Source organism: Seriola dumerili, unplaced genomic scaffold, assembly GCF_002260705.1.
Source record: "Seriola dumerili isolate Sdu_G_001 unplaced genomic scaffold, Sdu_1.0 BDQW01000177.1, whole genome shotgun sequence".
NCBI classification, from domain to species: domain Eukaryota; kingdom Metazoa; phylum Chordata; class Actinopteri; order Carangiformes; family Carangidae; genus Seriola; species Seriola dumerili.
This window is the reverse complement of record NW_019174432.1, coordinates 1,187,799-1,210,937: the sequence shown is the minus strand read 5'-3', so window position 1 is coordinate 1,210,937 and position 23,139 is coordinate 1,187,799. Positions and strand designations below refer to the sequence as shown.

The window sequence follows — 23,139 nt, the reverse complement described above, 5'->3', positions numbered from 1 at the left end:
CCAATGCAGCTCTGGTCTGCACCAAAAATTAAGAAATGCTACAAGCACACAGGCTTTCATCTCCAACTCGGTCTTCATCTGTATCTACACAGGATGCGTTCAGGCACAGGACTGAGCGTAGGCCACAGGTGTTTTTGGCAGCGCTCAGAACCCAACACACAATCACTGTAGTTATGCAGGTAAAACGGACTTGAAGTGTAAAACCATGCTTCAGGTTGCAGTTATGCATGTACAGCATGAATGAAACGCAAGCCTGCTGCGCCCATAACGACACAGTAACCGTTTAAACCTGATTGAGAGTTAAGTGACATTTCTGAATCTGACATTAACTGCTACAAAACAAAACAAAAACAAAAACATAGCAGTGTTTGTGGTTCCCTTGACCCAGGATGTTACAGTGCGAACATGCGGCATAATCCAAATGTAGTGATCTGAGGCGAGTCGAGGCGTCTCGAACGGCCACTTCTCTCCTTCCCCTTGATTCGTCTGCAGTCGTACGGTTTTTCTCTAATCTCCCTCTGCCTTCAAGCTGCTTTAGCAGACCATGTCCCTGCTTGCATGAAAGAGAAGCTGCTGTTGTTGCCTCTCTCTCTTGTAATACTCTTTCCTGCTGCTGCTGCTGCTGCTGCTGGTGGTGGTGGAGGGGTGTTGCTGCTGCCGTCTGTCTTCTTTCCCTGGGCAAACAGCGCAGAGCAGGTCAGGACTCGGCCCTACACCCCCCCCCATAATGCTTCTTTTCTTATACCTAACCTCTCATCTCCGCTTCTGTGCAGCCTCCTGAGCAGAGGAGACTGACTGAACTGAATGTTTTTTGTTTTTTTTAAAACTTAATTTAAGCAGATAAACATGAGAAAGAAAAGTGCTGGAGAAGAAGCTGACTGAGTCACTCCTTTGATGATATCCAATAAGGTCAAAGTTGAAAGACAGACAGCGAACGCCTTCCCTTTGAGAGACTGACGGTGGAGCAAAAGCAGCCATCTAAGAAAAGGTATGTACTGCGTTAAAGAAAAATACTGATTTTGCATTACACTCCTGTAATATTGTTGGAGGTGAGGAGCAGGCTCACTTCTGTCTAACTCCTTTTCCATTTTCAAACCGCAGTTGATGGAGCCTCGCCTGAGGTCATTGATCAGACTTCGCACCCACAAAAAGCTTTATAGTCTACAGTGGTACATATGCTGCTCAATACCTGAAGACAGGCTTTGATGTGTGCAGCCCCCCCCCCGCCGCCCCCCTTGAGTAACCAGGACAACACTTTCGATCCTTAAGACACAAGTCTGAGGGGTCATGAGATGGTTGCCAGGAGAGCAGAAAATCCCAAAATCAGGTTGAATTTCACAAAAGAAAAAACTCGCTTAAAAGGCAGGAAGCCACTGATTTATGAAATGGCGAACTCCATCTCTTCACCAAACCTGACACTGACACACACACACACACACACACACACACACGCCTCTTTCCTTTTGTTGTGTCCCGATGAAGATAACATCAAAGCAGGAAATGTCTGTGGCCGTAAATAGGATTTGAACAAAGAATGCCAGCAAGATGGTGCAATATATTCAGCTACGTTTACTCATCCAGCTCCAGCTCCAATATAACACCTCACTGTTCAGTATGGTTGGTCTTCAGATTGGTCGAGAAGCACACGCCTACCACCGGATCATACCCAGAGGTAACTAAGTAATATCCTAGAGTAGAGTTTGGAGGCTTTAATACATCTGAGAGGGAAATATTGCACCTTTTACTCCCCTACATTTACCTGACATTATCTAAAGGATTAAAAAGCTTCTTCTTTTTTTAAGTACCATTTAACCACGGACAGCCGCCAACCAGATGTCGCATGTAAATTTTATTGTTATATTGGTCTCCATAAACAATGGTAGCGTCTCTGCCAGGTGCATTCCCATTCTTCACCTCCTTCCTATCTCCATGTTTCTCTTTTCTCTTCTTCCATTACCTCACTCTGTCAGAGCATGGGCAGCTCCAATGTCGCCCTCACACACACAGACACACACACACACACACACACACCACTTCTCCATCTCCTTGCCGTGCCTAACCTTGCCTCCATGGCGGCACATAAAAAGAAAGTTTAAACCGCGAGAGCAGGATGCCATTTTCACCCCCCCCCCTCCCCCCTCCAGCAGAGGACTCATCTGTAGCAGGGAGAGGCATCAGATTAGCTGCGTGGGGACCAGGGGGCTTCAGTTTCCAGCTTCCGTGCCAGGCCGTGGGCCCGAGCCTTAAAGACAACACGGCCCTGACATACGCAGCAGGGCGCAGGACACGAGGATTCTCACGCACACCAGCGCACATTCCCCCTACAAAGCAACGGGCTTAGACGGAGATGAAGAGAGAAAAGACAGGGCTTTGGTTTACGTGGGTGGATGTCTGGTCCTATCTTTTCTGAGATTTACTTTTTCCACGGCTCATCTTTTGATCCAGCGCCGCCCCGTCTTTTCTGGATGCTGTTTGACAGACAGGGGAGCTTTAGCTGCGGCTGGCGTCTGACTTTCTAATAACAATTGTGATTTAAGAACAAAAAAGAAAAAAAAAAATCGATGTAAGGGAGGGGGGAAAAATAAAAAAGAGACAATTCCTCAGAGGTGCTAACTGCACTTTCTTCTCTTTCCTCCTCATTTCTCCTCCTTTCTTCCTCTCCCTCTCTCTCCCTCTGTTTTCTCCCCTCGCCTTCTCTCTCTCCCTCCATCTCTCTCTCATCTTAAGTCCCCAGGGCTCCTTTCTTCTCTCTTTAAATAGGGGCCTGAGCTGTGAAGTCTAATAATGGTCATTTGGCCTCCCATTGAAAGCTGGGTAATTCGGTCCAGGGACGGCTCACTTTGAGCCACATGACACAAGGAGCTTCCCAGTGACCATGGAAACGAGCGCAGTGGGATCCCAGGCGCCTCCCAGCGCCGTGAAACGTGGTGAAGCGGTGATTTAGGAGAGGGACTTTTTTTTTTTTTTTTTGGAGGGGTGCAGTAGGAAGGTGGGTGAGGGTTCCAACACAGCCTTAGAGAGGAGGGGGTGAGAGAGGGAGAGAGAGAGAGAGAGAGAGAGGCCCCTGCCTGGTCACAGTGGAAACCTCTCCCGACACCCCGCCAGGAAGAGCGGCCAAGATAATATCAGCAAGTTGAGGCGTACACAAACATGAAAGGAGAGCCCAAAAGGCAGGCCCCTGAGTGCCCCGCACTTCACAAGCTTTTCTCTCCCTTTTTTTTTTTCTTCTCTCCTCGCAGCTCCTCCTCCTCCTCCTCTCTTTTTCAATTTCTCTGTCTATCCCTCCCTCCATGCTGAGGTGTTTGAAAGTGTTTATGCAGCGCGAGGGACCAGGTGGAAAGGAAGCTAAAGCTCGTGCATTTTTACCCCGTCACACTGCGAGGATTTAGCTGCACGTTCGATTCGGTCACTTTTTTTTTTTTTCTAATACGGCATCATAAAAGTTGTGAATGCAGCTGATATTAATTAATGGGTGTTTTTGTGATTGATTAAGTGCAATCAACTCAAAACGTTTTGGATGTTTCTGTTGTACATAACAATGTGCAATAATACCCTTAAATTACTAAGACCCCCAAAATTTGACAAAACCTTTCACCTTTCAATGGCAGATCTCTGGAGGAAGGAACTCGAAAACTCCCTCACCTCGCTGCATCTCACAAAGAAAGAAGTTTATGAAGCTGCCACAACATTAGCCTCCATTATCCTTCTGCTGGCGGCTGCCTTCGTTTAAACAACCATAAACTGACTCTCAATTTGCTGCACTCAACTGAAAAGGATGTAAGGCCTCTCATTTTTAGCACAAGTATAGGGGGAAATTGTCTTATCGATATCCTGCGTTTTTACGGCTCGGCTGTCAAAAGATTTCTTTTTTTAAAAAAAACAAAACAAGCCTCATTGAACAAAAGCTGCTGTTGAAAATCAATCACTATTGTGGCTTCACTGCAATTTAACAAAACAGTATGGAGACTGCGGGATGTAAAACTACAGCAATTTTCTTTCCTTCTGTTATCAAGGCGCTGCGCTTCACTGAGGCCTTTGCAGAAAGGCGGGAGACGAGAGCGATGAGAGCGACAGTGAGTCATTCAGCTGTCTGCATAGAAACACAAGCTCATCCGCCAGCCTTCCACTTCTCCTTACCCAGACTGATAAACAGCGGATGAGCTAGTGCACAAATACGCACATCAACAAATACACCCACCGATCAGACAGTGTTCCTTTTTCCGGGAGGGCCGACATGTTGTGTTAGAGGTGGTCTGGAAACGCAGCCGGCTCAGTCCAGCATTGAAGCTCCTTTACAACAAGCCCCGCCGCATGACACCTTACTGGCATTGCCGTGGCCTCGGGACGAACTCTCGCACACACCTGAGTGTGTAGGACAGCTAACCTGGCCACAGGCTCGGAGCCAGTCACCCGCAATATCACACTCATCTGTCTGTTGCCATTTCTTTCTTTTTAAAGCTGCACTTTCTCTTCTTCACACACACACCATCCCCGTAGCCGTTGTGTACTTTATATATCCCCATCATTCCTCTCGCCGCCAGCGTGCACACACACACACACACACACACACACACACACACACACACACACACACACACACACATGCGCACACACACACACACACTGCACCCTCGCTACAGCTCTGGCTGAGATGCCAGACACGGTTAGAGTCCAAAAGCCACTTAGCACTAAGACACAGCAGCTGTTTGCTCTGGCCTGCCGTCCTATAGTGCCAATGTGAGGGCCACGGTAGAAAGAGACACAGAGACACGATCCTCTGCCCGCTCACATTGTTCCATGGCAACTGTGGTTTCAGGATTGTGTTTGTATGTGTGTCAAAAGACAGAACTTCCCACACAGGATACACTTTTTATGGTTGTGTGCCTCTGGCAAAAACTTTAAAGCAGCTCGCTTTATTTCTGGGAGGATATGTCAATAAAGATCTTGAAACTTTTCTTGTTGCTCGAGTTATTTTTAAGTGCTTCGCAGCAGCCGGTCTCGGCGCAGTTATGCTCCGCTGCAATGAAATGTTGTCTTTGGCCGGCGTTTAAGGTGGAACTGATCGCGGTTCAGAGACGAGCTGGTCAAGGGCAGCGCCAGGCCACACACACAACAAGCACATACCAGGGAGTTTTACATGCTATGCCAGCCAAGAGGCTTGCTTTACACACAAGCTGCAGGGCTGTGTGGGAGGATGGGTCGCATTTTTCTGCTTATGTGCATACAAAAAAAAAAAAAAAAAAAAAGTTGTACCAAGCGAGACACGAATCCCAGCCGCCCACTTACCAAACCAGACCCATTCGCCTTCGTCATCTCCTCGAAAAGCCAAGCCCCCCCCAACCTCTTTCTCTCCCCTCTAACTCCCACTCTTCTGCAGTTCCTCCCCTGGTTGCCTGGGTTAGTGGCTGATGTCATGAGAGCCCCGGGGCAGGATGAAAGGGGAAAAGCCGCCGTGCTAAGGCCCTGTGTGGCCACTGGACTGACACTGCGATACTTGAAAGAAGAGATATCTCCCTGGCGCGGCGACAAAGACCCCGACCAGCCCGAAAGCCAGTGGCATGATTTCATGTTCCAGAGAAGCTGCCAAAAATCGCAGTGTATGTATGTGAAAGACAGTGTGGAGAAAGAAGGGAGGGACGCCAGTTCTGAGAAAGTCGAGCAGCGGGGAGGAAATGACAACCAAGAATATGTTACTGACCGCAATAAATAGTTCAACTTGAGAACAGATAAATGTCTGCAGAGGTGTGAGCATGATTTACAACATTTACTAACACCTCAGAGAAAGCAGAGACTTGATAAGCCGTAACTAAGGAGAAGCAATTACTTGCAACTGTGTCCCGCTGACACCGGGGGCACCTTCCAGTGTCATCCTCAAATGACACCGTAACTCAGACGACCAAACCACCGCCTCAAAGAAAGTCTCAAACACAGCTGGCTACAGTAGGAACTGATTTGCTCTTGGTTTGTCCTGCTGCTGGGGGGGGGAGGGGCTCCTGCTGTGGCACACTGAGGTCAGAGGTTTAACAGTCCTGCAGCTCTCAAAGGAACCAGACAGGAAGTGCAGGAAAAAACTGTGTACATATATATGACACGCCAGCGCTTTGGTGAGGTTTGCACGCGGACTTCAGAGGCCGCCGTGACCGACCTCTCTTCCTCCTCTTCCTCTACGGGTAATATTTGCTGATGTCAGAGCATCTCTCTGCGACAGTGAGAGCGGCCTGAAGACACTCAGCCGGGTAATTAAGTGCAAGTTAAAATTGCACCGATGACAAAAACAGTATAAAAGTGTGTAGAATTAGATGTGTAGAATAGGCCAAAAGTAAGGAAATGTTCAGACGACGAATACCAAAACCAAAACAGAAGCTTCACAGTACCAAGAGTGTGTAGTAGCAGCTGGGGGCTCAGCATCGCTCTAGAGGGATCAATATAGTCAGCAGCTCTGAAATTATGGCAAGAGCTGCAGAAAACTGGAAAGAAAATCTACCCTGCGGAGAGTGGAGATGATAGCTCACATCTTTTGCTTTAGCATTCATTTTTCTGCTTTAAAAACTATCTGCATGACCATGTGCACGAGCCACTTACTATTGGACTTGTAAAATAAATGCAAGCCTCTTCTGAGCATACAGCCAACTCTAAATAGAGCAAGGAATGCCCATTGCTACGTGTTGACCAGCTCCTAAACACAGCTGGGGGCCTTGTGTTCCCAGACACTTTATATTTAGACATGGATTAGAGTAAACAGCATTTTTTTTTTTTTTCCTCCTACAATTCTGTTTTGTGCGTTCACTGGGATTCTGTAATTGAATGGAATCTAAATTGACCAGACAAGACCCCAACACTGTTGGTGGCAAAGTGGCAGCAAAGTGGAGTGGGCTCTTGGGTTCAGTCAGGGGCCAGTCGGGTAAGGCGGGAGAGGCGTTGGGGGGTGGTGAGGGGGGGCAGGGGGCGGGCGGGGGCAGAGCATGAGGCCAGACCAGGCGGGGTGAGTGTGTAAGAGTGGGCATAGTATCCGGACTAGGGCTGGGCACGGTGACCTGGCTGGCTGGGCAGAGTAAGCAGACTGGCAGGGGGTAAACACTGCACTGTCTGGCCTGGCAAAAGCGGCAGTGCCAACACAAAGCACCCAGCTGTGTTCGGGCCCCGGGCGAGGGTCTGTCAAGATGCAACAATGGGCTTTCCCTCCTCTAATTATAGTCCTGGCTGAATAAACACAGAGGAAGCAGAGTGGTCTAGAGGTTAGGGAGGCTGGCTGGAGGCCAAAAGGTCACAGGCCAAGGTTCCTGCCATCCTCACTACAGTGTCCCTTAGCAAAACATCAAACCCAGAATGTATAAAAAATGGCCGGCTCATTAGCACTCTGCTTTGACGGGTTCCACTGAGCGGAAGGTGTGGGTTTCTGGTGCTCAGGGTGTCCTCGTGGCTCAGCTGGCGGAGGAACATGGACCCACAACATTCTGGATCTGAATGCGGCCTGATCACATATCACCCCGTCTATCCCGTCTATCCCGTCTCAGTAATCTCATAACAACAACTGAACAGTGGTTTGACATCCTATCGAAGGCAGGTGCTGCACTGCACTGCACTCCTGTTACACTTTTATTCCACGCATTATTCTTCCTTGTCAAACCCTGGCGCCTACATCACCCACAATGCAACCATCATCAACCGGCAACTGCTCAGTCAGAAGTTTGGGTGTGTTACATCAGTAGCGGCTAATGTATCCTGGTGGGCTACAGAGGTCACTTGTTTCTACTTATTCATCACACAGATTTTTGTTCATTTTCAAACTTGTAGTCCTTGAGGAAACAGTCAACCAATCAGAAGAGGGGGCTCTGAGCCTCTCTTCTGGCTGACTGTTTTGTGAGTGACTGAATAAAAATATAGCAGGTTTCAGGTAAACACCTGGTGGGCTGGGCTAGGGGCATGGCGGCTTTGTTGTGACATCACAAAGTTACACAAGTTCTGACGGCTCGTTTTAGGGCTCAGTTTCTGAATACAGGCTGTGTGCATTTCCCTGTGGATCCCTGCGCTTTGATACTTTCACAGTATTAATATAGAACCTAGACCTGCTTTATATTAAAAAAAATATGAGACCTTTAAAGATTCACTACCTACCATTAACAATCATGTAGTGTCCTACAGGGATACTGGTCCCATGACAATTACCTTAGTGATAAGTGGTAAACAACAAGTTAAACCATTTGGTTTCCCTCTGGAACTGTTAACTGCTCCTCGAACATCACGCATCACTATCAATAAAGACCATTTACATGACAACGGTATATTCTTGGCTGCAGTAGCAGAGAAGTTTGAGCGCTGAACATAAGGCCTCAGCACAAGTATGCATCAGCTAGGTAACGGCAACCATCACCAATGAAAGTGCACCATTAGCATGTCTATACAGTACAAGGGCTCCTTAAATTATGAATGGCTGCTCTCTTTCTGTCACCAGGCATGCACGGGATAAATGAGACTATAGCCACCATCCACCAACACCCCCCCCCCCTTCATCCTCCGGGGAATGTTGGTACATTCCATTAAGAGGAACACTTAATTAAAGCATGATAAAATACCACTCGGAGACTCCAGAGGGGACTGGGCACTGGAGGAGGGAGGGGGGGACGGAGACGAGGGGGTGGGCGGTGAGAGACAAGGGAGGGATTCAGTTCACCCTTATTCTCCCAGCGATGGGAAGTGAGGAACAAAATAAAACAAAATCATCCTTCCGTGAATTGTTTCTGTGACTACAAAAGATCAAAGATAAATTCTTTAAAGGGTTTTAATTAAGTAAAAGGGAAAGAATTTTCCTTAACGTGAGTGTAGCAGAGGGAACTATCTGTATATACACACACACACACACACACACACACACACACACACACACACACACACACACACACACACACACACACACACACACACCATGCTGTCTGCACATTTCTGCTTGTCGCTCATGGAGCCAAAAATATCGTGCACTAACATTCAATACACCTGATAGTGTTGTTGTCTATTTTCATCAGTACCCTTAAGATTTTAAAAGATTGTGTTTACAGGCAAACAGTGGTCCAATTATAATTCTTCCAGTGTATTCATGTCCCAAGATGTGGAAATTGTTCTGGGTCTTGAGAACTATTAGATTTTTTAGCTTGAATATGACCAGACAATCTTCCATTAGGCAATGGATGAGAGTTTTAATACCACAAACATGGTTTCAGCTGTAGTAGCGCAGGGCGTCACGTCAACCTGCGCGCACATGGAGTTGTTTTTTTATGCGAGCGCAGATTGATACGCGTCGTCGGGAGCGTGGTGCACGTTTCCCTCTGACCTCTTGTGAAGAGTTTAAGCTGTTGTTTAATCTGTACAGAGCTCCGGTGCTATTAGTTTTCTGAAGATTAACTCGTGTACATCGGTGGGTAAATACAAAATGACCAGTGGGGAAATGTAGTTATTGATCGACACTACACAGTGACTTGAGAAGAGTAAGCGACCAGGTCTTTACCTTTCCCAGCACGGTGAGACAACTAGGGTCCAGCTCCGGTTGCTCCAGCTTCACCACTCCGACCCAGCCGTACTCGTACAGGTCCTCCTCATCGTTATTATTACATAGTCCCAAAGGATGCATCTGGAAAGACAAAGGTGAAAAGCATTAATATCAAAGCTACTGAGTCACTATTCTTCTCACAGGTGATCAGGGGGAAACCTTGTCATGTGTAAAACTGTGCAGTGTTTCCAGTGTCAGGGTCACGGATTTGCTCCAGGTGTGGCGTAAACCACTGGTTTAAAGTTGAACTAATCTCTTTTGGATACCACCACCTCCACCACCACCAACCTTTTTTAAATTCTAAAAAATTATAATCCACTTGTCACTTATTTTCCATAATGAAGATAAACAAACATAAGAGTTTAAGAGCATTAAACGTCTCTGAAGTATTCGCTGTGTGCGGCAAAAATCTTGCAGCATCTAAGCACATGTACAGCAGATAAGCAGAGCTGGGACTTGTGTACTTCCATGGATCTGCAAAGGAGGCAGATTTTCATTGAATTTCTACTTAAGGGAAGGTGCATTAATTCTGCTTCTATTACTGCTGAGAATTGATTAATGTTGCTGACATTTCTGTTGCGTTTGCACATACAGGCACAATGACTGAATACATTTTATTTTCACTTCTTCAATTAAAAAAAAAAAAAGTGGATGCTGACGTTTCACACCAGTGCAAACACACACACATACACACACACACACACAATTACATTAGGGTCTATCAGACTATCTTGAGTTGTCCTCTCATTACACTTTAGACCACTAAATTGGCCCAGTTGTCTGTGCCAAAAAAGCTCTGCACACCCAGCGGCTAGACGACGTCTTTAGAGAAGATTAAAGCTAAAGGATGGCAGACATCACAAACAGTGACTCACTCACTGGGCCCAAAAAAGAAAAAAAGAAAGAGGTGGCAGCTTCCTTACTTGCAAACTAACAGAAACATTTATCTTGTAGCTTTAATCTCAAAGCACTTCCGTTACTTGACCTGAGTTATCTGGGAAGACGATGAAGAAGTCTAGAGAATAGCTAAGTGTAAGACAAGAATTTAAAAAGAAATCTGTGTTCCACATTTTGACAACAAGAGACTTTTATCTAATAATCTCTGGAGCTCTAGTAAAACTAGATTTTACTGTTTTCTGAGTGATTCAATAAAAATATTGAAGATTTCAGGTAAACGCTCAGAGAAACCAAATCCTGCTAGGTTGGATGCTGGGTCCAGGTGGGTGGGGCCAGGAGCATGCGAGCTGTGACTGCTTTTTGTGACATCACAAAGTAAAGGAAGTCCTGACAGCTCATTTCTAGGCTCAGTTTCTGAATACGGGCTGTGAGCATTTCTCTGTGGACTGAGCGCTTTGATACTTTCACAGTATTAATATAGAACCTAAACCTGCTTTATAATCAAAAAAGACATGGAAATCTTACTGTTTACAATATGGGACCTTTAACAGATAACCTTAACAATCACAGCAGGCAATCACTGGAAGTGAACAGTGCAATAAAAGACATGAACCATGCAAACAAACCAAAAATGAAACAAAAGCAAATAGGTAAAAGGACAACTGCAGCTGTCAGCAAATTCACCAGCAGTAAATAATGACCAGCTCAAACAAGGCTGGATTAAAACTGTAACCAAGTAGAGCTCCACAATCCTGGATCCAATCCCCACCCTGGCAACGGTGCAAAGACAAGCTCCTGTATTAGCATTAGAACTGGGCCAAACTGACCTGCAGGCCACTTATCCTATTAACCCAATGACCACAACACCCCAATCAACCAGAACTGTGGCGCCGAGCCCTTGGCCACTGCTGATGACCCGAGATACCGTTCTCCCTCTGGTGACCCCCGACCTTTGAACCCCACTTCATCACGTTGGGAGCAGGTTAGTCGTGCAGCAGGCCAATTGAAGAGAGATTCAGAAGGCGCCCGAGTCACTTCAGTGCCACAAGGCCGAGGGGTCAAGCCCCTGACCTGAGGGGTTTTTTTTGGGGGGGAGGACGTAGCTGAGAGTAAGGGGGTTAAAATGCAAATCAGGTGGAATACGGACGAATCATAGGGAAGGAATGCGGACAACGTGTGCCGCTCTGTGACTGCTCTTTCCGCCTTGATAGTAGATGCTGAATTGGAGAAATCATATGCCTTTAAGGGAACTTTAAGACCAAAGGCACACGCACACACGCACACACACACACACACTCTCTCTCTCTCACAGGCTTACACTTGCCACATACATTTTCTCATAGATTCTGAATTGCACCTTCAGAGAAAAAGGAGGTTCATTCCTTGAATCCTCCTCCTCAGGCCTCCCTCACACACACACACACACACACACACACACACGAGTATGCCAAAACGTGAGAGATTGCGCTCTGATTTTCAATCACAACGCTTGTCCTTCGAAACAAAATGGATCATTCTCACAGGAGAGCAAGGAAAACCAATGAGGAGGTCATGGTGGAGCAAGGCTGCTCTGCCTCAAAACACCTTTTCACAAAACCGCAGGATGCAGTCACCTTGTCCGCCTGCATTTCACAGATTCACTACGCATTTTCTCAAAGCTTCCTTTTCTCTTGTAAACATACATACATACAGAGAGACGCTGCGCTCTGGATGACTGTTTGTAAGATAGATGGTAGCCTAGGGCCGACAGGAACGGGGAGGCAGCGCAGGTATACATTACATACACATTTGGTATGATAATTTCAGAGCGCGCTCTCCCTCTCAGCCTTTGGAGGACGCCAAAATTGAAGGGAAAGACAAAGATAAAAGAGCGTAGCCCCATTCAACCTGCATATCCTGACTTGCTCCTCCCACATATCGTGGTTCTATAAACTGTAACAACTCTCCGGTGCATACCAGCACATCCCAGTCAACTGAGGTAACACTTTGTGAGATGCTGTTGGGGAGGAAGCACAAAGAGCAAGTGTAGGAGGATCTAAAGAGAGGCTGAATCTGTCTCAGTCCATTTAAAGGAGGACCAGGAAGTGGAGCGCTGCTCGCTGTGTGATTATGACCTCTCTCTCCTGCTCGTCTAACAGCTTGGATGGCAGCGGGGAGCCCCGCCTGCGCCCCGGGTTCTGAACACTGGGCCATTGTGCGGGGGCTCTTGCACTCCAAATGGGGCAGTGTTGTTGTTGTGGACCATGTTGTTATTTTAGAGGCTGGCAATTGCACCATTATCTCCACCGCAGGGATTTTTCTTTTTTGTCAGATGTTGACGTAGGCGTTGATGGATGTTGGGGATGGGGGAGCAAAAGGAAAAGGAGCTTTGCTATGGAAGAGAGACGGTGATCTGGTGAAGTGGGTCACAGTTACTGGCTGCGCGCACAAAATAGTAATGAGCACATATGCAAACGTGCCTTCACACACACACACACACACACGCGCACACACACAAATACACAAAATGACAGAGACTATCCCCTCTTGTGTTCCAACACTGCCAGGTTTCCCCGCTAGGCCCCAAATCACACAAGCTCAGCCCACTGGAAACACCCGCTTGCTCCACTTTGCTCCACTTAGCTACCGTACCCAGGGTTTTGGGTGAAGGGCATCCGGCGCCCCCCGAAGTGCCACAAGGGGGCGGGCTCTTGTTCTGCCCTCCCTGTCTTGCCCCTAGGGGAGGCAGCCTTTCACATGAATATCCCCTTACACAGGCCACACTCTCAATGAAATCCTGGCGGGGATTTGAACTCCACCTGTCACTCAAGCTGGACACACCCCCATGCCAGCCCCCACCCCCCCAACCCCCACAACCCCTCACTCTGCAAAAACACCTGTAGAGGAAGTGGTTGCTCACGTGGGATGCTTTTTGATTTGCTGCTGATTTCCCCTGTCAACATGAAGACTGATTCATTCTGTCTTTTGTTAATATTAACCAATAAATAGCGACTTCTTATTCAATATTATTCCACAATATTTTAGGAAAGAAAAATAAAACTTAAGATAAAAATGAATCACAAAACTTTCTTTTACTCCTCTTACTCTTATTCCTTTATGGTCGTCCCCTGCGCAAGCAAGTGACCTGATAACAGTTGATAATGGGATCAAAACAGGGCCCTACTTCTAAAAACCACAACCACCACCTACCCTGACCCCCTCCCTCCCTCCCATTCCTCCCCGGCTCTCAAAGGAAATCAAAATGCAAGTCACACCATCCAACGCCATTCTTCTCCGTCTGTCTGTGACACAATTCGCTGAGCCTTTGATCATACAACAACCACTTCTCTTCTGCCCCTCCTCCCCTTGCAGCACCCCCTCTTCCTCTCTCTCTCTCTCTCCCTCTAAATTATTGGTGGCCCTAGTTACAGCCACCCCCCACCCGATTGCCCCTCATCCTCCCCAAAACAGTCACCCTCCCCTGCCCTCACCATGCTATATCGCCCTTGCATGAAAGAGCTTTTTATTTCCCCCCCTGCACAGCTGTGTACGTATGCACATTTTACACTTTCTATCCTCACTTGCACTTCAACATTAAAAGTTGTACTGGCTGTAAAAAGTAATAATCAGCAAGTTCGTTTTCTCCCTTTACTAACTTTTAAAAAATTCCTCAGAACGCCTTTGAAATCTTTTTAACTGCTCCAAACATCTCACATGAAACATCCCCACAGGTTAAAGAAGAAGAAGAAGAAGAAGAGAAAAAAAAAGCTTTCTTTGTGACAAAGCAGAAATTAAAAAAAAAAAAGACTCCTCTCCTCCTTTTGCTTTCAGCACCACCGGCCAGGAAAGCCTTGTGAACTCGTGAATGATGCTCACAGGGAACCAGAATCTAAAATTCTAACAGAAGTTGCTGAGTTGCTATGTCTATATTTAAAAGTTATGCACTTGCTGAAACATGGCTGCTCAATGTTCTGTGCATTACAACAAGACATCCCGGCTGCAACACACACCCTCAGCTCAAAACATCAAAGGAGGAGTAGGCGGAGAATGATTCCTGAGCTGAACTGATCCATACAGCATGAAAACATAGACTTGCATATATATCCTTCAAAACCTTAAAAATCTTATTAGAAATCTCAAGCGCCAGCACTTCACCCAGAACTGAGCTCCAACATGTCTTGCGATGGCATTTAGGTCACACCGAGGACAAGTTTCTGTCACAACAATCAAAGCTGCCTTGTTGTCTGAGGCAAGTGCCAGCCAAAGACAGTTTTTACAAGCTGCTCTTTGTGGCGCTGGCTAAATGATTAACCGGACAGATCTGTTGTTCATCGCTTTCTTTTATGAATTTTGGAAGAAGAAGAGCTGGCACCTATTTCACATGCACACAAAAATCTAGAGAAGAAGAAAAACCTGGGCACGGCGCCAGTCCTCGCACCCATCTGCTTCCCCCAGCGCTGTGCATGTGTTTACGTATCTCGCTGTTTGAGCAAAGGCGTGTGTGTGCGTGTGTGTGTGTGTGTCTGTGTGTGTGTGTGTGTGTGTGTGTGTGGAGGGGAGTCTGTAGTCTGAAACACATCATGGGTGACCGAGGGGTAACTCAGTGGCATCTCTCACGTCGCTTGCCCTGAACTCATTCAACCCAGTGTAGAAGGAGCATCCCGCCCACCTACCCGGGGCCTTTAATTCGGCTGACCCCTCCAACCTCCTCCCAAAGCCCCTCCCCACCGACACTTTCACCCTCCCCAGCACTGTGCTTCAACCTCCCTCACTATGGGGGGTGGTGGTGGGTGGGTGGGGGGTGGGAGGTTGTAAACATTCCTGGAATAACCCAACCCAGTCTAGCCAACAAGAGGTGGAGGGCGGTTGAGTTGAGGGCTTGTGGGGATGGGATGGCTAGGTGTGTATGTCTGATTACAGTCTCAGTCACAGGGACCTGTGGTGTCTGTCAGAGCGTCATGACAACATCACAACTCCCAGGACACACACACACACACACACACACACACACACACACACATATACATACACACACACACACACACTAAACAGCTCCACAACCTTGAGACTCAGTACACCTGCAAACATTCACACCATCTGCCAGTCCATATATTAAAAAATACACTACACAACACACACACACACACACACACACACACACACACACACACACACACACACACACACAGTCCAATAAAAAACTGTCAACAGTTCTTCAGGATGTCGTTGTATGTCGACTCTTAGTGACACATGCAGTTAAGCCTATAGTGAGTGTTTGGCAACTTAATCTGTTCCCTTTCAGTCAACACTACTTCACTCCCAGAGATAATGTGGCTAATGAGTGCAACTGTCACACGTACAGCCAAAGCAGCACAGTAGCAGTACAGCATTTTCATATAGGCAAAGGAACAGCTTGCAGCAGCTCTCCGTCTCTGCTTGAAGTTGCACAACAGTGACTGAACCTGTAGTTAAAATCGTTCCTGAGTTCATTCCTGCGCTGACTTGCATCAGCTGCAACTAGTGATTATTTTAATATATGATTAATCTTTCAATTGTTTCGTCTGTGAAATTTTTAAATCCAATACAAAGTGTTCATCACAAGCTCCCAGAGCCTTTATTCAGTCCAAACAACCTGTCAACTACTTAATTTATGGTGATAAAAATATAATATGAAGCAGGAAATGTTGGTTATTTCTCAATAAATGAACTGAAACAAACAAAAGTCATCACACTGCGGTTTCAGAAGTACATCTGTTAGCGGTAGATAGTGAAAGTGATGCCCAAAACCACTTCGGCAAACATCATTAGCAGCAAAGATTTCACCAAAACAATAAAACCACAGGACTACTGAGCTGCAAATACTGCCTATAATTACTGAAAAGCAGTTGATGCAAACCAGCACATGACATGGATGCTCCGTTATGCAACATCCAGCAAACAAGCATAAAACCATTGGCCAAAACACACAAGCTAGCAAAATGTCAACAACATGTTAGCACTGGCTCCTCCGCTCCGCCAGCCGCCCTGCTGCAGCCCTCCCTCACAACAAACTGTGGCGCGGTCAGGACGCAGTCAATCCCCCCACCCCACCCCATCCCCACCCCACCACCCCCCCACCCCACCCTCCCTGTGCCCTGCAGGCAGATATGGAGCACACTTTAACCAATTAGAGCCCTGCTGCTGCTGCTGCTTTACCCCCCCCCACCAACTCAATTCTCATCTGCAAATGTGCACACATAGAAAGACAGCAGTTCTTGGTAATAAGGACACAAATAACCTCCATCCACCAACACGCGCTCTCCAGACCTCCACTAAACATATGGAAGGTCAAGCAAGTGAGGGGAGGGGGTTTGCCGGGCACTTATATGAGCTGCAGCTCTTGTGGGTGAAAGTGGCATCCTAATTTAAAGTATGTGAGAAAAATACTTTCACATACACACAGAAACACACACATGGACGCACACACACTTTAATGAATGCCTAGTTGTCCAGTCTACAAGGCAGAAGTCGTCTCACCAGCTTCCACATACATATAGTGATACTTCATATAGTAACTTGCTCTCAGTAATAACATGGCTGCACACAGATTTACACACTACGAAAACAAGAAACTAAAAACACGCGAACAACCTCCATGAGGAGCAATTTTCATGTTTGCTATTGTGACACAAGTACATATTTTGTTAAGAAGTGTCTGGCTGACAGTTTGACAGTCATAAGTCAAAGGTCGAATTTTCCCAAAGTCTTGTCGCCATCTGTTCATGTGGAATGCCTCCTCTAGCTTTCATCCCCATCCCCACATCTCCTCTATTCCATTATCACACCTTCCCCACAGGCCCACAGACAGACTGTCTGAACCCCGAGGAGCTCAGACATCACATCAGAAGGACAAGAGCAAGGAAATCAAAGTCTGACGCTCAGCCTTAATCCAAAAGATGACCCCCAAACCCCACCCCCCCACCTCCCCTCACCCCTCTCAGTGAAGCAGGCAAGGACAGGGGAGAGTCATTTTAGTTCAGGTTGTGTGAGGTTAAGCTCCGGGTGCAGATTGGGATGTGCGTGTTTAACACACTCGGCGAGCACACCGGGAGGATTTACAGTCAGTGCCCTTGGCTGAAGACAGGTTAGGGTTACTGCCAGTCTTAAGACGTGACAAGTCTGGTCAGGCTTTTATTTTGTCTGGTTCTCGACAAAAAATAGACCAAGTTAGTTTTAAAGTGTCTTCAGGCAAAACTATGGCCCAAACATTCAACTTGCTCTCACATTAAACGAAACAATACCAAAGAGAAATCTGTTTTTTTTTGTTTTTTTTTACACATCAAGACTTTTACTTTGGAAATGCAGCCAATCAAGGGAGTTGCTGCACTGTGAATAACTGTCAATCGAGGTATTGAGTGGGTGTTTTTTTTCAAGCCACTAAATAATATATCTTCAGGGTTTATTGTGAGGTTGATTCATTATATGTCAACAAAACTATGAATCGTCTGTGAGTTTTCTGATCTGCGTACAGAGGTTCAATGTCAGGCTGCGTGGGGCGGAAACAAGCGCAAGAAACGAACAAGTATGAGTTTTGAATTGCACTCTTCTATGTATAGCATGCACAAATATACTCACAAACTTAAATGCACGCACTAACACACTACACGCACACACACACACACACACACACACACATGCACACCTCCTCTTTCACTCTCTCAGTCACTCTTTGCCCCTCTCGGTCGCTCTCTGCCCCTCTTTCCCAGCACTAGAAATAACTTCAAAGAGGGTTGGTAGCCTTGAGGAGAGAGGGAGATGGATCCAGTTACAGTGGAGCAGCTGGGAGGGCCCTACAGGTGGGGCCGACACTCCTCCTCCTGTAACATTATCACCGTAAAGGGATCCCTCTGCTTCTCCTCTCGAATAATGAAGACTTCCTCCCTTTTGTCTTCTCCACTGGGACTAAAGGAACAATTAGCCGAGCTAGCCCCAGCATCCATCTTTTATTTTGGCGGTCTGAGCCAACGTAAAGGAGGAGTGTAGAAAATAAATAGAATAAAAACATTTTTAAATGTAAACATTTTTTGTGACGCGAACAATCCAATGAAGTCAGTTTTAAGAAAATTTGAAGTCAAGGGCGCACCCTGAGCGAGCCTGCAGCATCAGTACAGTCATCATCTGTCTGTCTGGCGCCCCCACTACCCACTGCCCCCTCCTTAACCTCCCCTGAAAATCGCCTCCACGCCATCTTCATAGCAACGGGCAAAGCAAACAAGTGTCATGGTTTCAGTGTGAGCAGGGGACGCTGGCAGAAGACACCTAATATCATGTAAATGTCCTGATATGTAGCACAAGGCTCTGGGGTTGACAGCTTTAACACTGAGCAGGACGCCGAGCTTGTGACTCTATTAACTCTCTGCAAGTGCATCCCGAAACTGTCAATGGCGTGTGTGCGTGCGTGTGTGTGTGTGTTTGTGTGTGTATGCACACTCAAAAGTCTCTCTGGTGTCACTTTCAGCTCTTCAGTCTTTAAAACCCAGAGTGACACGAACAAAGGACAGGCCGACAAAGTTCAGGGGTCAACACTGGGCTGGATGCCACCATTTTGGAAAGGGGGTGGGGGTGGGGTGGTTGGAGAGGGGTGGAAACAACTGCCCCTGCCTCCCTGAAGAGATCACAGCATCTATGCGCAAAGATAAAGTGGCAACGGCGAGCAAACATATTGTCTCCGTGTGCAGGAGGCTGCTGTCCTTACGAGGACAATTTCCAAAGTAGGTGAGCACGCATAAATTATTTGTCATCAAGGTGCCACTGTGAATTAATTAGCATGACTAACAATGTAACAAGCAAAGGGAAATGGGGCTCATTAATAAACAATTCTACACAGCGCACAACTGCAGAGTAGTAAGTACACGTGTTCTTTCTCCCCGACAGCTTTCTCACAAGAATTCAACCTGAAACAGACAACTCCACTTCACTCTCGACAAAATACAGTCATCAAGTATTCTATGTTGAATTTTGAATTAGATTAAAAAAAAAAAAAAAAAAAGCAGCATTTTTTCTGGGGAAATCAATGAGTCATTTATAATGATTGTTGGTCTTTTTCTGTCCATACACAATTTATCAAACAACAACTTTCTGCCGCCGGTCAACACCACACTCAGTGTTTGCACAGCCACATTATGTCCAGTGCCAGCACTGCCCAAAATATCAGTGGCATCCCCCGCTCCGCCGCGCCCCGCTCCTCCTCAACCCTCGCCATAAAACAAAAGTCAATGTCACTACTTAATGAGCTATGATTAATGCTGCTGAAGATTGCCTGGTGAGCCCGGGGGGGGAAGGGGGGAGGCTGGAGGGTGCACATACCTGGCGCAGTCAGCTCGTTCTGTATGTGTGCGTGTTGGAGGGCTGAGGGGTTGAGGTTGCTAAAAGTGGACTGAGGAGAGGATTGCAGTCATCAACACCTAGGCTCTGAGTGGCCTTTGATGTTGCGCGGCGTCTTTGATGAGCCCGGCCATAGAGGAATGCTGCTCGCCCTCCCTCCTCGCATCAAAAGCCCCCGCAGTTGTGGAATGCAGCGCAAGCTGCTGCTGCTGCTCGGCCCGCTGGAATGGGATTAGAGCATATTGCCCTTCCACCCCTCCCCTCATCACGCTCCCACCCTGCCCTCTGGAGTGGACAACATGGAGGCAACCTGGTCCAGACCCCAATATTTGGGGTGATGAAGAGGAGGACATAACGCCCAGTTTCATGTGAACTCAAGATGCAACAGCAGCTTCTGTCACTCAGTCACAACCAGAAAACATCATGTGACATTTTCTTTACCGACGACTTATCCATTAATCATCTATAAAATGTCCATGACAATTTCCTGAAACCCACCGACCCCCTGAACCAAACCCACAAATATTCAGTTCATTGTGAGATGTGACAAAAAAAGGCAACTAACTTTCACAAGTGAGAAGTTTGAACCATTGATTTTTTTTTTAGTCATTGTTGCCTGAAACAATCGACCAGCAAACAGGCAGGTTCATTTTCTGTCAATCAATCCACTGTTTCAGCTCGAAATAGTTCAACACACCAATTACTTCTTGACAACAACACAGGATTTCAGTCACAGCTTCCGATCATATCACAAGACGAGTGAATGACAATCCTACAGTCTGTGGGAAGGTTTCCTGTGGAGATCAAACAGGTCCAAGGTGAGCAACTGGCCTGTAATCAAACGCTGCAGCACCTCAACCCTGATGCTCCGAGATATCAGATTAAGGGAATTGCAAACACTTCAGATGACCAGAGCAACTTGCCAAATATGCACAGTAGCTCTGGCATATGAGAGTGACCGAACTCTCCTGCTGTGGACTCTCACACAGATATACATGTAAATGTGTATTTGACAGCTCCAGTGGGAGATGAGTGTCGTAATCCAGCCGCTCCTCAGAGGGGAGACAGACGGGGCTTTCTGCAAAGGTCAGGTTCATGTTGTCCTCACGCACACACACATATACACACACACACACATACACACTTTAACATAGTGAATGACCTTCCACACAACAACTGCACAAACAAGCCGTTTTGGCCGTGCACGCTGGTGTCTGTCGGGGCTTGGCTATAGACTAGACTACGCTAACCAGAGCATTGGCTTACGCTGCACAGTGTGTTTGCTGAGGATTGTAGCTCCTCGCCAGTGAGAGTTGAGAGGAATGTGAACAGGACTTACAGTACATGCACATGTTCACACACTTATCGAATGTGTGCACAGACAGTGGGCTTCGTACTGTAAGAGCCCCCCCCCCTTTACCTCTGCTTTCCCCCTAGCCACAGGGTTTAGGGAGGGAGGGAGGTAAGGTGGAGAGGCAGCCAGCATTAGCACTGGTTTCAGATTTCGACCGCCTCTGACTTGTTTTCTTAAGGAAACACTTACTGGGGCTCCGGCTACACCAGGGGAAGTGCTCACCTACATCACTTCCGGGTCAGAAGGCTAAGGTCACGCCGCACTCGGGGGAAGGCGATGAAGAGCGGGGGCACCATTAAACCACATGTGGAATGCGTTTAGTGTCACCAGCAATTAACCTCATGATTTTGTCTCAAATGTACCGACCTTTAAAGCAAACACGGAGGAATAAGTGGCGAGGGGGGGATTTGAGAGATTGATTTTCCTTGTGAAAACTGGCCCACGTAGAATCGTCCTCTGACACTCTCCAAGTCTTTTCTTGGCTCGCTTCTGTCTGCCCCCCCCCCCTTGCCCCTCTCTTTCTTTCGCTCACTCTCTGGTTTCTGTGAATGGCTGCACGATCACCTTTCATGACAACCTGGAGGGGGGAGGACAGGAGGAAAGCTCGATCCGGGAGCTCAAGGATCCTCCGAGGAGCTAATGATATTCCAGAGGAAATGAGAACGTGAATAAACAAAGCCATGGCCATTTCCAGGAATAATGCAATGGAGAAATGTGGAATTAGCGGTGGTTAGACGGAGACAGGGGAGTCATGATTCGGCTTCCTTCTTATATTCCTTAAAGGACGACCTTGGACTGCAAGAAGGGGAACACCAGAAGCTATTTGGACGTTCTCCAAACCCACCAATTGCTTTCTCTTTGTAGTACCTTTAAGGATAAGATACATGCATAGTTTTACACACTGACACAATGCACATATGAATGTGCTTGCAGAGGCTTATCAGAGTCCACCTGATACACTGGCATTGGGCTCTACTATCAGCCAGTCTTGGTATGGTTGACACAAAGCTGTACATTTGACTGCCAGCAAGTAACAAGAAATTGCATCACAGAAAGCTATTGATGCGTCGTTATGTTACGTGTTCATGTTAGAAATTGAGTATCAGCGAATATAGTGTTATCAGGTTTCATCAAACTCTCAAATATCAAGTCAAGCTCTACTTCACATATAAACTTATTTAAGAAACAATTAGTTGATTACCGGATCGTTTATCACTTAAGTCCTTTACCAAGTAAAAAAAAAACAAGTATTGTGCTCCACCTTCTCGGATGTGAACAATTGTTTTTTCTGTTATCTATCACTGTTAATTGAATATCTTTGGGCTTGTGGACACAACTAAATGATTAATTGAGAGCTAGATTATACTAATTAAGATCATTAGTTGCTGCCTGGTGCAAAGACAATGAGGAATAGTTGTCAAAACAAAGTCAACTAAACCTTGGCGGTCAAGACAAACTTTGAATAAAAACTTGAACATCATCAACATAATGTGATATTTTTTAATTCAATGACATACTGCTCATCAGAAGCCTCCATTTAAAAAAACGCTGGGAGCTCAGAGACACGAGCTACGCTGAAGGCCTCGGGATGGAGCAGTGGGCCGGTTTATCCCACCTCTGAACTTGAAAGCAACAGTCATCTCTGCATGTGTTTTGGGAGCCTCTCCCTGTGCTTATTCTGACCAGTGATCAGGTTAGACAAGTCCCTCTATTCAGAGCTACACAGTAATACCGATATCCCCAAAGAGAGGGAGGAGGTGGAAAAGAAGAAGAAGAAGAAGGAGGGAGGGGGGGAAAAAAAATCCTATCTGAGAGATTAACTCACAGCACCCAACCGAGCCAGTGCTGGGTTCACTGGCTCACTCAGTCCTATCTTACCCACTAGTCTCTTGTTCTAAAGCAAAGCATGTCTTTGATACTCGACTAGAAGGAATCTGGAGGCGTTACAGGTTTCTTTTGTGCTTTGCACAGCACAGAGAGTCTGTGTGTGTGTGTGCCAAGGCTG

The 23,139-nt window shown here is 46.7% G+C and overlaps 1 protein-coding gene across 1 annotated transcript in view; it reads right to left on the bottom strand.

Annotated features, from left to right (window-relative positions):
* znrf3 (zinc and ring finger 3) overlaps positions 1 to 23,139 on the bottom strand; it is a 77,420-nt gene that overhangs the window by 30,656 nt on the left and 23,625 nt on the right. Inside the window, exon 2 of the mRNA XM_022752798.1 lies at positions 9,500 to 9,622. Coding sequence (XP_022608519.1) covers positions 9,500 to 9,622 — 123 coding nt within the window. The remainder of the gene's footprint in view (positions 1 to 9,499; positions 9,623 to 23,139) is intronic.